The sequence below is a fragment of the Phoca vitulina genome, unplaced genomic scaffold (genome assembly GCF_004348235.1).
Source record: "Phoca vitulina isolate PV1807 unplaced genomic scaffold, GSC_HSeal_1.0 scaffold64, whole genome shotgun sequence".
Taxonomy (NCBI): Eukaryota; Metazoa; Chordata; class Mammalia; order Carnivora; family Phocidae; genus Phoca; species Phoca vitulina.
Window position 1 is genome coordinate 6,693,848 of NW_022589767.1, and position 16,704 is coordinate 6,710,551.

The 16,704-nt window shown below is 31.4% G+C and overlaps 1 protein-coding gene across 2 annotated transcripts in view; it reads left to right on the forward strand.

Moving 5' to 3' along the window:
* The window catches only part of PIK3C2G (phosphatidylinositol-4-phosphate 3-kinase catalytic subunit type 2 gamma), a 340,658-nt gene that overhangs the window by 13,884 nt on the left and 310,070 nt on the right, over positions 1-16,704 (forward strand). For both annotated transcript variants that reach the window (XM_032391756.1, XM_032391757.1), the window contains exon 4: positions 310-424. In XM_032391756.1, the coding sequence (XP_032247647.1) occupies positions 310-424 (115 nt within the window). The remainder of the gene's footprint in view (positions 1-309; positions 425-16,704) is intronic.

Below are 16,704 nucleotides of genomic sequence, written 5' to 3' on the forward strand. Positions count from 1 at the left end.
CCTCACAGAATACTTTTTTATGCAGAGCCACAATGTATTAAGATTTTAACATGAGGAATACAATATCTAGCTCTGTCAGTAATATGAAGACAGACTGATTAAAGAAAATGCAAAGAATTGTTTTTCAAAGTATCTCCAAATTTAATCAGACTAATAAATGAGATGCATCTCATTTTAATTCCTCTTGATGGAGCTAGACAGTTACAATAGTTCATAATGTATATATCTTTTTTTTGTGCTCAAAACCTTTATCCCAGGCAATATATGATAAGCTCTTATTAACTTTTTATTATTCACCTTTGTTTTTAGCTAATTATCTTGTCAAAGACCTAATTGCAGAGATTCTACATTTTTGTACAAATGACCAGTTATTCCCCAAAGATCAACTTCTAAGTATATGTGGCTATGAAGAATTTTTGCAGAAGTAAGTATCTTATTAAGGTAAAATTTGATCATTGTTATAACCTATGCTAAGGCATACTTCATTTTTTTAAACATACTTTGTACAAACACTATACTCTTATAACCAACATAATTAAATCAATTTTGCCCTTTTTAAGGTGAATTCAAAATTTTATGACTCATGGCAACAGTCTCATTCTTGGTTTTATTTAGTATTTTGTGTATTTATGGCAACATGTATTTAAGCGACCTGTGACCAGGAGGGTGATATTCTCAGGACATGGAAATTTCAGTTTTGAAACCAAAAAAATCCTGGGCAAAACAAGTCACTGTAATAAAGCTTATTAGAACTGATCACAATTTTTTAAAAGTAACAAATTATTTTGTAATAAGTAATTTTTTATTTGGAATAATATTAGTATGCTGATTAAATGCTGATTTTTAAAAATCACGGAGGGTTTCAGTATGAGCATTATAACATTTTCATAAAAGAGTAACCTTCATTTCTTTAGTCAGGCAGCTCTTATAACAATTAGAAAAGTCTAAGTAGGTCAACTGCAAATACTTATTTGATAGAAAACTCACTTTCTCTTATTATATCACAATTATGACTATTCTGAAATTCCTTAAAGACCAACCTTGAAAATATAATACAATTTTAAGAAAGGAGATATTCCTCTGCTGGTACTGCAGTTATTCTAGATAGTAAAGTCATAAACTAAAGTAGTCAATAAAGTGAATTGTCATTTACATTTTTTCCTTTGTGTTTCCACAAGTGTCTAAAGAACAACAGTCTCATGGAAGTAAAAGTGTATTTGGTTTCAGATACTCATTGTCACTGTCATTATTATTCCATCATAAATGTATGTGAAAATTTGATGAATTTAACATTATCAGCAAATCCAGTCCTTTATTGTGCAGTGTTAACTGTGAGTGACTTTTAAGACTGAAAATTTCCCTTTTTGTAATCCCAGTTTTAACAAAATAATAGTAAAGATTTATATGAAATCACAGATGTTTTTGTACTGAACTCACAGATACCCCCCTTCTCTATTTGAACCTGTTAACATACCCAATGACTAGGCTGCTACCCTCTTCCAACATATGGTATTTGAAAGTATATGCAAAGAGCAAGGAGAAATACTTGAGAAATGTAACCTTATACTGAATACTCATTAAAATTTATCTTCTGAATGTATATGTCTCCAAATGTACATCTGGACTTTGGCTAATGTCAAACATTAGATACAAAAAATTAGAGACATTATTAAATTTATGTATTCAGTGTTACCAGTAGGAAATATCATCCCACAAGCAAAAGTGATAAAGAGATAGAAATTTGGAAGAGTATAATGTGAACAAATTTATAATGGACCTTGTATTAATTGCTGTTTCACATGTGTAAGTCATCCATAATTAGCTCAATTGTTGACTGGTAAAAATGTATATATCATTTTGGTTTTTTTTCTTATTAATATGAACATAATAGATTTCTAAAATATTTTATAGTCATTTGTTTCTAACAACATTTCATTTACCTGGGTTTTTATTAAGATAGTAAAGTTACAAGTATTAGTATAGATTAATTATACTCATTTTTCCCTACTGGAATTTGAAAGATATGTATATATCAGGGATTTACTTACTATTTAAGATTAACATCCTATGTGTTTGGTATGACTTTTTAAAATAAGCATAACATTCATTATCATTCTTTCTAACATCTAAATCATTCAGTTTTGGGTTTTTTTTGTTTGTTTATTCTCTTGCAATTTGTCTAAAAAAATATGTCCTGGGGTGCCTGGGTGGCTCAGCTGGTTCTCTCTGTCTCTACCTATCCCTCCCTCTTTCTCTCCTTCTGTCCCTCCTCTCCCACTCTCTCTCTTTCTCTCTCAAAAAAAAAAAAAATAATAATAATAATAAAAATAAATTAAAAAACCATGTCCTTAAATACTTGGAAATCTTCATAATGTTGTTCTATAGAGGGAGCACAGGTAATACACAATAAAGTTAATAATGTAATAGGTAATAATTTAGACTCAGCAGTTATAGTACTACATCTGGAGTATTTGACTAGCTTTGATTGTAATAATAATAACCATTTATCAAGTGCTCTATTAGGTTACCTCATATTGGGTAGACTTCTAAGTCTTATGACATTATCAGTATGATAGATACTGTAATTACCCTTGTTTTACAGACAGGAAGTCTGAGGCTTTGTTTAAGATCACAGTTTAAGCTGGTAGAGTGAAGCCTGAATTCAAACCTGGGTTTGGCTGTTTGCCCTGGGTCTGAACTATGAAACAATAGTGCAAAAGCTCTTGAAGGATATACAGGAAATAGTAAATAGGTTCTTCATGCTGGAGCACAGGGTGAAAAATATGTGTAGTTTCTTAGGTGTCTGCAGGAATGGGGTGCAGAGATTGTATCAGTCTACTTCAACTCCTATTGAAAACCGCACACATATAAGACATTTGGTTAAGCGCCCGGCTAGCTCAGTCGGTAGAGCATGAGACTCTTAAGATATTTGGTTAATCATTGAGAATACAAAAGTAAGTTACATATAATCTTTACCCTCTCCCTTGCCTAAAAATTCATAAAGCCCTGTAATGCCCTATCATGTGGACAGTATTAACATTATTATAATCCAAATGCTTGTAGATCACAGAGGGATTAATGGCAAGAATATGGAAACAGTGCAAAGAAAAGTCAATGATAAACTTGTATTTAAAGAATAAATACTGAGGAAAAAGAATCAGTACCATGTGATAAAATGTTAATGGCCTTAGAATATATAAAATACACTTAAATTTTGTTTTTAAAAAATAATTATCAAGAAAAAACAGGCTAAGAATGTGAGTAGCATGAATAGAAATTCAATGGACAAGAAATTATTTAAAGAATTTAACTAATAAACATCCAATTAAAACAATGAGATACCATTTTTGCCCATCAAATTCTTAAAATACTTATGATGAAATTCAGTTGGAAATGGACAATATATAAACAGCTGCTAGAAATATATATTGATATAGCACTTACTGAAGAGGATTTTGTCAAACATGTTAAAGGTCTGTAGAAATGTGTCTAAAACTGATAGATCATCTGTGTTTCAGCAATTCTGCTTCATTGAATATTTCTAAGTAACAATCATAATACAAAAAGACTTATTATAAAGGATATTTACCATAACATAATTTCTAGTATTAACAATAAGAAGAACAGAAACTGGGAAAAAACTAAATCTCCAATAGTACTCCGAAATAGAAGTAAGATAGGTCATGAACATAATTTTATTATAAAATGACATAGAATATATAAATTATTAAAAATATAGCATCATATATCTTGAAATAAAAACATGCATCATAGTTTTTAAGGATGAAAAGGTATCTTTTCAAATCATGTTTAAATATATTAATTTTTGTTAAAACAAGTGTATTTCTATTCAGAAAGTAAGAAGAAATCTTTTTTTTAAAAAGATTTTATTTATTCATTTGAGAGGGAGTTAGAGTGAGAGAGAGAGCGTGCCGGAGCACAAGCCTGGGGGGAGGGGGGAGAGGCAGACTCCCCGCTGAGCAGGGAGCCCAATGCAGGGCTCTATCCCAGGACCCTGGGATCATGATCCCAGCAGAGGGCAGACACTCAACCGACTGAGCCACCCAGGTGCCCCGAAAAGAAGTCTTATACACTAAAATGTTAAAGTAGCTAATTTCACCTTGAAAAAGAACTACAATACAAATGATAATTATTTATTTCATTTTAATTTACAAAACTCTGATAAACCTGACTTTTTTGCTATCAAGAGATTAAGGAAATAAATAATTTCTCATGGAGATGAAAATAATAACAGTAAAACAACAGCAAAATCTACTTCCCTTATTAAAAGTCTTTAATGGACTAAAATTTTCACACATAGAGAAGCATTATTTCCATTTTACAGGTGGAAAAATTGAGGGTAGGAGAAAATAATAACTTACAATAATAAAATAATAAGGTTACAAAATTTGGAAGCAGCAAAGTCAGGATAGCACAAGTTTATCTGGCTCTGAAGCCTGAATCTTTCTAATATATAACAAAGTCTCCTTCATAATAAAGGGCCACTTGAAAATAAATATTATAGGGATAATGTTTCATTGGGGAAAATGACCAGTTACTTGGGTTGTAAACATGGGTTTATAATTCAGCATACAGCATTTAGGTCAAACACTAGGAAATCATAACTTATAGAACACTCATTTTCTGACATATTTAAATTTTTAACAATTTTAACCAGAAAACATTTAGAAATGATTTGACTAAAACAAAGGTAAATCATAATCACTAAAGGTGAGCTTGTTAAATTTCTGATTAGACAAAAATTTTCTTTTTGGAATTTTGAGACTCTTTAAGCAATTGATATTATCAAAACAAATTCTGCACACTATTGATAATGCTACTCTATTACTGTTGCTTTGGCAAAATGAGTTTAACTTCCTTTAACTTCAATTTCTTTATCTTTTAAAAAAATTATTTTTAATGTATTGTTCTACTTTACAAATGAGCCATAGGATTACATTTTAGTAATCTTTAATTCCAAATATAAGAATTTTATTAAGCCTCTACTAATCTTTTCAGGGTGTATGGATTGCTTTGAGCTCCAGTGAAGTGTAGGTCTAAATAAATTAAAATATTATGTGGTTGTTCAGATACAGTGAACTTAAAAGTAGAGAAGTATTCTCTTCCCCTGCCCCAGCAAAAAAACACTATTATTTTTGTGGAACGATTTAGAAATTTTTTTTTTCATTTTAAATTCTCCTTATGTTATCAGAACTATGCTTTTCAATCTGTTCTGCATTATGAAGATAGAGATAAATTATATTTAGTTGCTACTTTTGCCATTTCTCATCTATTTTAGACTAGGTAAGGGCAAATCCTTAAAATGTAAACTCCTTGGTTTCTTCCAGTCAGTATATTTGTCTGACTATTCTAAGACTTACTGCATCACAATTAAAATGTCAATGGTCTGGATATTTTCTCATAACTTTGTTAATCGTGTATTTATGATGCTTTATTCGTATTTCCTCCTTAAGTCATACTTTGTTATTGCATTGAACTCACCTGTCTTTAGAGGCCCAGGGATATTACTAACCTAATAATTTGGACTCTATGAAAAAAAATTTACACATTTTTCCAAAACAGTACATTGAACAAAACTGAATTTAATAAAGCAATTAAGGTACTATTTATATTCCATAACCTATTGCAAAATTAAGAAAGATAACTTTTCTAGGAAGTACAAATTCCCTTTTTTATATGTCAACTATATTATTATGGCAACTCATTTATAACATTCATCCTAATTTAGTATTACCAACTTTTTCTGTAAATTAAAACATTCCGTTTTTTCTCTCTCTCTCTCTCCCTTTCTCCTCCCTCCCCCCCCCCATTGCTCTTGCTCTTGCTCTGTCTCTTCCTCTCCCTGTTCAATGTTTCCATAAATACAGGAATTCACTTTAATAGCATGTCTCCATAACTATTCTCAAAAATGAGAAGGTTCCTGACCTCTTACACCTAGATATCATGTCTTTACCAGCTACTTCAATTATATCAAATAGTTTCATTAACTACAGTATTCTCCTCAAAAATTGCTTTCTTTATACATGGTTTTAAATAATATAATATATTATGAACAAAGAAAAAATTAAAGAATTAGGTCAGAAACTATCAATTTTCTCATAGGCTCAAGATAGCTTAATACAAAATGGTCAGCACTATGAAGTATGGAATGCAGAAACTGCAAATTAGAATCTGAATAAATTAATAGAGAAGTAATAGAAGGATAAAAGGAATCTTGTACATTCAAAAAATATTAACATCTTCCATCGTGTTCCTGGTCTGTCGACCCCAAATTAATTACTACAGTAGGAAATGTCCTTGGTAATTTCATTTCCCCTTTTCCCATGATCTTATCCAGTAGGCAGACCCCATCAGGCTAAACAATGGCAGGCTTGAGGACAGGACCTACTACTACTACCTCTTTTCTTCCCCGTTAGACGCAGTACAGATATAAAACCCAGAGTGTGCCTGCTTCTGCTTTCCTTCCAGGGAGTAACAAGACTCGTATCTTCACCTACTCTTGTAACCATCTTAAATGAGCTTTTTCTTCATAAATATATTTGTAATATATGAAGTATAATTTTACTTCATAATTGTACCCCTTAGTATCTAGCCCAGCATTTACTGGGAGTGCAGGGTTTTCTGTTTCTTACTCCTAACCTATGTGATGTAAGTAATTTCTTCTCTCAAAAGTCTTGCTATGTGTTTTACTTTCTAATTCAGCTTAAAAACAATGTTTCTTAGGTGCTGTGTGAAACAATAACATTTACTGCACTTAAAAGCTTTTTGTTGAATAAATCATTTGTCAGTAGCAAATCACAAGTGCTGCATAAGAAGAAACCGAATAATCTTTCTTGAAAATTCTGCTTGGGCCAGTTGTTCACAGTTTTGACCAGGTGTTATATTCTTGATTTAAACAAAACAAAATGAAACAAAACAAAACTGTTCTTTATGATTTAATTGACTTTTGAAGGAATGCTAGAACCCAGAGTGCTAAAAAATGTAAAAAGAAAAAAAAACAAAACCTATGTAATTAAAAATCTTACTTTGAAATTGTCATATACATTCTTAAATCTAAATTTAAAAGGCATTATCTACCTCTTTATTCATCAGCAGCATTGATTAGTTTGATCTGGCTATCTACTTGGGAGTCTCTTTTCTCTCTTCTGACCTTTCCTAGTAGAGAAAATGTTGAATAACCTTTGATTAGAGTGCAAAGTCCTCTTTGAAAATTAAATCTAATTAGAATTTTAAAATAATCTTCTTAAAAAAACCTACTGTTTAAAAAAATTAGCTAATTTCATGACAATTTGTATTAATTTATTCTTTAAACATTTGATTATAAATTGGAATTGTTTTATTCAAAGTAATCAGACTATTAAATACCAGTAAGGAAAAGGCTAAGTTATATAAAGTTGAAGCTATATAAAGTTTAAACTTTATATATAATGATTATACTCACCAGCAGTAAAAACTGGGTTGTATATATTCCTGGGGAGGAAAAATGAGTCTCTTTCTTCTTAATAAAATTAAGGATTCCATTTAGCAAACTTGAACAAATTAATTATTTTCAGCATATTTGGAACAGCCTAAGATTACCAATATTATAATCGACTCTTTTTAGCTTTTTAGACTTAATTTGGTCAAATAAATAGCTTAAGGTATTTTTCTCTTTTACATAACTTTGCTCTTCCTCTTATAAATCACAAAATCATGTCAGAGAATTAGAAAAAAACATGTCATAACTTTGAGAGCTCTCACATATAATAATAAAAGTTGTGTTCTTGTAATAAATCATTCATTAAGAGTATCTTGAGTTACTTCAATTCAGTTATTAGATCTCCTTCAGAGTACTTTTCCTAACATTTAAAAATTAATTTTGGCTTCTATCTTTAATAAATAGTTAGCTAAAATAATGATAATAATAATATACTGTATAAACTTGCATTTGGTTTTAACCAATAATTCTATAAAAGAACAAATGTCCTAATATGTGAATACTCTCTATATAACTTCATTTGAAAGCAATTCCCCAAAGAAAGAGCTTGTGCTAAATAAAGGTTGTTTGTTATTAAAAGCTACAGGTAAGAATTATAGCATATTTCAGACCCAAGTTTTCTTTTTGTGTGTGTGTGTGTGTTTTCTTTTTTTTAATTTTATTTTAATTTTTTTTATTGTTATGTCAGACCCAAGTTTTCTAAAAAGCTTTGTAATGCTTATACATGCATCATTAACCAACAGACTTGATTCTTTTTATCAAGTTTTTATAAAAGATTTTATAAAAGTTTTATCAAGTTTTTATAAAAATAAAAACCTGTTGCATGATTTTTCCAAGACAAAGAAAATCAGAACTAAACAAAGGTATATAATTTAATTTTATTATACCAAAACTATAATAATCAATAGGCAGCTATCAAGTTATTTTTGTTACTCAAAAACATTTACTTCTAAAAACTAAGAAATAAAAATCCCACTCCCACCCTCCACAAATTTTGAATCAACTGGAGTTCTATTTTTCTTAAGGTAAAGGAATTAGCTGGAGAATATGTGAATTGCGTAGTATTTCAAATTAGCCAGTATCATCTTAATGAGGCCTAAATGAATTATTTTAAGTTTAGTCCTTGAATGTTTTGTATTAGCAAAGTCTAAAGAATGTTTCTCCTCTGGAGGTTTGTGGGAAAAATAATGAAACCTTTGAAATGGGATAAGATCTGTATTTTTTATTTTCTTGAGTTGGTGACTGTATTACAAATTTTGCACACCATATCTCCAAAATAACTCCCTGGAGTTTAGTATACATTTTTGCAAAGGACACAAAGTTCCACATTCACCGATATGTTTCCTCCTTATTTACTTTCTATCTTCTTTATTTATTTAAATTGTTGTGCTATTATTTGTCTTTGTGAATGCACAGCTTAAAAGAGGGCATTGTAAACTTGAAAGTTGTTACAAAACATTTCCTCTAGATTAAAAAAATTGAATTTAACAAAGTATGTGTACTATATATGTAAAGAAATACAACCATATTCAATTGAAGAGGCATGAGGGATAGTTGCCGTTTTACAAGCTGGAGGGAATTCTCTCTTTTTAAGATTTTATTTATTTATTTTATTTATTATTTATTTATTTATTTACTTATTTTTCTGATGTAGTGTTCCGTGATTCATTGTTTGCATATAACACCCAGTGCTCCATTCAATATGTGCCCTCTTTAATACCCATCACCAGGCTAACCCATCCCCCCACCCCCCTCTCAGTTTGTTTCTCAGAGTCCATAGTCTCTCATGGTTCGTCTCCCTCTCCGATTCCCCCCCTTCATTTTTCCCTTCCTACTATCTTCTTTTATATATAATAATGTATTACTTGTTTTAGAGGTACAGGTCTGTGATTCATCAGTCTTCCACAATTCACAGCGCTCACCATAGCACATACCCTCTCCAATGTCTATCACCCAGCCACCCCATCCTTCCCACCCTCCACCACTCCAGCAACCCTCAGTTTGTTTCCTAAGATTAAGAATGCTGGAGGGAATTCTGAAGAAAAAAACGGGCATCCGAAAAGAAAGGTTTAGATCTCTTAGGTGCAGTTCCGTCTTGAATTGTAGCTGCTGGGATCAATTTATGTCCCATAGAGGGTCCCTATTCAAAACCATGACCCTCGTCTACTAAACACCCTATGGCTGTGAGCCCTAGTTTTAGAATAGTCTCACTAAATCATGAAGTTTAACTTGTCCTATTTGTGGTTTCCCTGAAAGCAAAATAACAATAAAATTGAGGAGCACTGATTGAGGAAAACAATGTACCACTGATCTTTATTTATGTTGAGTAGCAACAAATAACACTTTAAGCATAAATCCAGGGTGTTTTTGTTGTTTACAAAATTTACTGGAATTAAGGATTATGATAGATGTAACATCATCAACATTTTTAAGTGGCAAATACAAAAGGAATATGTGTATGCACAGAATACACACACATAAGTATTTGAAAAATATTCTCTGGAGTGCTACAATACTATTATTTTAATATTTTGTTATATTTACCTTACATCTCTTAGTCAACCTAAGTATTAAAAGGAAGCTTAATTGTTGAATTTCCTTAAAGAAATATCTTTAATAGCTCTCAGCAATCCTGGCTCTCAGTTTTTATAAAATCAAATGGATTTACATTTTTTTCCTATATATGACTATATTTCACAATGCATCTCTGTGACTACTTCTTACATATAAGAACGGAGAATATTTAATCCTAACTAGGTGATCCTATAAAAAAAGGATATGTATTTATTCCAATAAACGAATAATGTTTGTAAATGTGAGTTTACAAGGAGTGCCTATCCTGATGGTAATCAATATTTGTAGGTCCAACATTACTCAGGATGTCTTTTTTTGCCCATAAGATAAATTTGACGTATTCATTTTTTGGTGTTAGGTAAATCATTACTCTCTCTTTATATAAACACACTGCTATAGAAATACTTTAAAATAACATGAGCTACTTATGAATAGGAAATAAGAGTAATTATGTGCAAGGATTCAGCTTTTTGGTGTTTAAATCTTAAATGGCAGGTATACTCATAACAGTTCCTAAGATAGTAGCTAACAACACATAGCTGGAATCAAAGATTTGTTGAAGGAATAAATAAATGGATGTGCAGAATTTTGATTTACTAGTATATATGAAGAAAAAACCTAAACTTTTCCTTGTATCATAAAGATTCAGTTCATTTAACAGTCTAAGTTTTCTTACATGATTATTAAATAAAACTACTAAGAACCCATATTTGAAATGTTACCAGATTGAGAAAAACATCTAATGTGTATAATCTGAAGTAGATAATTCCAATATTCACATTATAAGCATAGTAATACCTAACGTGGCCTTTCCTCTTAGTGCTCAAATCCTGTTCTCCATTATTACCCACCTTAGCTGCGATGTTTTTTTGTTTCTCTTTCTCTTGCTATGGTAGGTTTTTTCCCTATCTTTTCTGATACCTAGAGTCATCTAACACTGATTGATTTTTCCTTATTGCATTTACTCATTAAATTCTATATACCAACCTTCTTTCTATTCTTTAATGCTTTTGTTTTCTTTTTCTCTCTTCTCTTTCCTCTAGATGAGCTCTGTCCAATGGAAATGTGGGCCACATAATTATTTTAAGTTTTCTACTAGCCACTTTAAAAACATATAAAAAGAAACTAGTAGAAATAAATTTTAATGCAATATTTTATTTATTTAACTCAAATATTTTATTTAACCAAAATGGTATCATTTCAACATGTAATCAAAATTTTAAAAATATTGAGATGTTTTATATTCCTTTTCTGTGCTAAATTTCTTCAAAATTCAGTATGTATTTTATGCTTAGAGCGCATCTTAATTCAGACAAATGACATTTTAAGTGTTCAATAGCCATATGTGTCTAGTGCTTACTATATTGGATAGTATAGCCCTAGATCATCATAAACAAATTGACCAAAATGGTGGTCTTACCAAGTAGAGTGATGGCAAAGTGGTGAATAGTAGTTTATAGCTCTTAGAAAGTGTATGGTTATTGGAGACTCTGTAACATCAGAGACTTAATCTTAAGTGACAATTCTAGCACAATAATAGATTTTGTTATTGCTAACACACATAAAAAGGACTGCTAGTATTTTAAATATGATATCTAAAAAATGAGGTACTAAGTAAAATCTCCATACAACATGTTCTGTAACATAAATTAGCTTACCCATAGACGTCACCTTAATACATGTAAAACATTCTGGCATATTAATGTTTTGTTCCACTAAAAGCAGTGGCTAAAAGTAAAGTACAGAGGAAGCTGCTGAGAGTGACAGTATTGTACACAGTGACCAGTGACCATTCACCAAACGTGCATTTTTTTTTTCTCAACTCAGCCTCAAGCTCTGTCTTGAAAATGCTTACTGCAGAATTCCACAATTTTTGTGCATTTTGCTCTTGCCTCTGTATTTAGAAACATCAAAGGTTTCTTATATCCTCTTCCAACCAAACTAGTTGGCTTTTTAAAAGCCAACTCTTTTATTTACTAGGATATTTCTTTATATTTTTTGAAATCAGATGCATCTTTTAAAAATTTTATTGTATTTAAATTCAATTAATTAACATATAGTGTATTATTAGTTTTAGAGGTAGAGTTCATCAGTTGCATATAACACCTAGTGCTTATTACATCACATGCCCCCCTTAATGTCCATCACCAAGTTACCCCATCCCCCCCACCCACCTCCGCTCCAGCATCCCTCAGTTTGCTTCCTATAGCGAAGAGTCTCTTATGGTTTGTCTCCCTCTCTGATTTTGTCTCATTTTATTTTTCCCTCCCTTCCCCTATGATCCTGTTTTGTTTCTTAAATTCTGCATGAGTGAAATCGTATGATAATTGTCTTTCTCTGATTGACTTATTTCTCTTAGCATAATACCCTCTAGTTCCATCCATGTCGTTGCAAAATGGTAAGATTTCATTTTTTGATGGCTGAGTAATATTCCATTATATGTATATATACAACATCTTCCTTATCCATTCATATGTCGATGGACATCTGGGCTCTTTCCATAGTTTGGCTATTGTGGACATGGCTGCTATAAACACTGGGGTGCAGGTGTCCCTTCGGATCACTACATTTGTATCTTTGGGGTAAATACCTAGTAGTGCAATTGCTGGGTCATAGGGTAGCTCTATTTTCAACTTTTTGAGAACCTCCATACCGTTTTCCAGAGTGGTTGTACCAGCTTGCATTCCCACCAACAGTGTAAGAGGGTTCCCCTTTCTCCATACCTCGCCAACATTTGTCTTTCCCTGACTTGTTAATTTTAGCCATTCTGACCAGTGTGAAGTAGTATCTCATTGTGGTTTTGATTTGTATTTCCCTGATGCTGCGTGATGTTGAGCATTTTTTCATGTGTCTGTTGGCCATTTGTATGTCTTCTTTGCAGAAATATCTGTTCATGTCTTCTGCCCATTTCTTGACTGGATTATTTATTTTTGGGGTTTGAGTTTGATAAGTTCTTTATAGATCTTAGTTACTAGCCCTTTATCTGATAAGACATTTGCAAATATCTTCTCCTATTCTGTTGGTTGTCTTTTGGTTTTGTATGGGTTTCCTTTGCTTTTTATCTTGATGAAGTCCCAATAGTTTATTTTTGCTTTTGTTTTCCTTGCCTTTGGAGACACATCTAGCAAGAAGTTGCTTTAAAACTGTGCTGATATTTTTATTAAGATTTGTATATGTGTGTCCATGTGTGTTCTGGTTAGAGACCTGTATTGATTTGAGTGGTGTCTTCCAACCCTATTTTCCCAAGAAACCTGTTATTTTTAGCCCACAATTTGCAAAACACCTCACTGCCCCCTTATATAAAAAGAAACATGTGGGAAAAAAGAAAGAAAAAAAGAAACACGTGTATCATATTATACCAGGAATGCCTGAATCTATAAATAAATTTTAAGTGTGCTATTTTTACTCCAAATATTTATGTTCTAATGTCTGGTCTTATTTTGTCAAACCCAGTGTCCTTATTTGCAAAATGAGAGATTTGGGCCAGAACTGTTCTTCCTTTCCAGTTTTGAGATCTTTCTTCATGCAAAATCATACATGATACCCCATAATTAGAATGATAATTAGTTATCTTCAGGACTGGATTAATATAGTAAAATGCAAATCTACCCACCAGCCCACCAAAATTCTCATGAAACAACAGGAAAATTTATTACTAAAAAACATCCTGGTAAAACAAGAAAAGTGACAGCATGGGAAGGACGAAAAAATTGCAAGGGGATTGTGGAACTCCTAGATAAAATGTCAAAAGATATTTAAAATAGGAGGAACTTGGGACATTCATTTGACAGCTTTATAAAAAACAAAACAATTTCCTAAGGAATGATGCACTTTCAAAATTAGCTCAAGGAGAGAAGTATAAAAGTAGGAAAACAATGAACAGTGTGGAGTGAAAAGTTAGTTTTCGGCAAATTGCACCAAACCTTCAGGGACTAGAGATTTTCCAATTATATAAACTGTTCCAGGACAGAGAAAACATATATGTAGTTTACAAGGCTGGCCTAATTGTGATGCCTAAAACAAATAAAGGTAATAAAATGTTAAAATTATAGGCCTATCTAAATTTTGATATATGCAAAAAAAACTTAAAAATCTGCTAACTAAATCTGCTAGTGGGACAAATCTACACAAAAATGTAAAGATAATTTACATTAGGAAAATCTATCAGTGTAATTAGTATATTAACACATGCAAGAAAAAAAATGATCTTCTCAATATGATGCACCAGATACAGAAAACCTATCTGATAAAATTTGAAACTTATTTATAATTTTTAAAAATCATTAACAAAATAGAACATGAAAAATATACAGCAGGAATACACAGCAAATATCATATCTGACTGTTAATCATCTGAGGCATTTCCTATAAAAGCAAGAGAATGAGAAGGGCGTCTACTATCATTACTACTATCCAAGAGTGTTCTAGACAACAGGAAGCAAAAATGTTGGGAAGCAATAGATAAAACTCTAATTATTTTAAAAGAATATAATTTTCTATTTAGAAAATCCAAAATAATCAACTGAAAAACCATTAGGTATTACACCAGGATTCCACAAGCTAAGTCAACACATAAAACCAATTAATAAACATGAAAAAAAACTTTGACTTATAATAGAACAGAATCTTTAAAATATCTTGCAAAAAGCATAATATGTGTAATGATGACCTGAAAGAAAACTAACACTTTACTCAAGGGCATAAAAGAGAATTAGAGTGCATGTAAAAATATACTTATCTTTGAAAAGAAGATTCAATATTATAAAAATACCAATTCTTCTTACATAATCCCATAAATTAAATATAAGTCAACACTATATTAGCATTTTCTCCCTAGCACTGGCACACTAATTCTAAAATTGTTCTGGAAGAGAAACTGCAAAAATAGATAATATAATTTTTTAAATAGTGACTTTAATTTCCACACTTCAAAATATGCTAGAATATTGAATAATTGAAACAATTTGGTATTGGCACAGGAATAGATGTGTAGATTACTGGGATATTTAGAGTCCAGAAATAGATCAGATATTTATGAAAACTGGTCATGTGATAAATGTAATAGGTCAGAGATGAAAAGATGTCATTAAAGATGTTCCAGAAAATTGCCATTATGTTGGAAAAATGTCTAAAATTGGAGCTACATATCACTCTTTACTCACAAATGCATTCCAGATAGATTGTATATAAAGACATAAGTATAAAGAACAAAAAAGAAAGTGTTGTTATGAAAAAAATTAAGTTGAATTCTTTATAGATAATTGATAAAGAGGAATCATTAAAAACTATTACTGCTAAATTAAATGTGGAAGAAACAACTTTAAAGGATTAGAGCAATTCCTCATATCAGTGAGGTCATATGATACATGTCTTTCTCTGATTGACTTATTTTGCTCAGCATAATACCCTCCAGTTCCAACCATGAGGAATTCTTAATCTCAGGAAACAAACTGAGGGTTGCTGGAGTGGTGGGGGGTGGGAGGGTTGGAGTGGCTGGGTGATAGACATTGGGGAGGGTATGTGCTATGGTGAGCGCTGTGAATTGTGTAAGACTGATGAATCATAGACCTGTACCTCTGAAACAAATAATACATTACATGTAAAAAACAAAAAAGAAGAAGAAGAAGAAGAAGATAGCAGGAGGGGAAGAATGAAGGGGGGGAAATCGGAGGGAGAGACAAACCATGAGAGACTATGGACTCAGAAACAAACTAAGGGTTCTAGAGGGGAGGGGGTTGGGGGAATGGGTTAGCCTGGTGATGGGTATTAAAGAGGGCACATACTGAATGGAGCACTGGGTGTTATACGCAAACAATGAATCATGGAACACTACATCAAAAACTAATGATGTAATGTATGGTGATTAATATATCATAATAATAAAAAATAAAATAAAAATGAAAGATTAGAGCAATAATTATAAAAATCTAAACCAATTCCTTATTCAGGTTGTTCTTCAAGTCCAAGTACATGCTCTTTATAAAGAAGGTGGAACTAGAAGTTAGAGATAATTACTTACAGGTTTGGTTTATGCCAGAAAGAAGCCATAAAATTGTACTCAACAGACCCTGCATCCTATATCAAAGGATTTCTTTACTCTGATATTAAAACTTGGGTGATTGAGAGTCTATTTAGATATTTTTAGTTAAAAAATGAAATGTTCTAAGATGTCTTTTTTATAATTCCCATCTCTAACTTTGTTTTATTTACACTTTTCTTGTGCTCGCTTCGGCAGCACATATACTAAAATATTTACACTTTTCTTGATCTCATCAGTTTAGTGATAAGAGAATATGGAACTACAATTGAAAATGGTCTCTAATTGGGCAATTGGAGGGCAATGGGAGAGAAATGAACTGAAGTCATATTTAGGCTCAAAGGCTTATTTGATAGTGTGATAAACACTGGGATTAAATTGAGGTTACAATGGAAAAGACTTAAGATACATGTTATTTAAAAATTAGGTAACACTGGAAGATTAAAAATACATTTATGTCTCCCAAGCCTCTAAAGATAAAGAAGAGACTCAAAGAAGACTCAATCTCAACAAATGAAGGAAAATAATTAAAAAATCATAGTTAATATAAACCAACTATATGAGTGAGATAGTTTAAATTTTCTGATTATAAAGC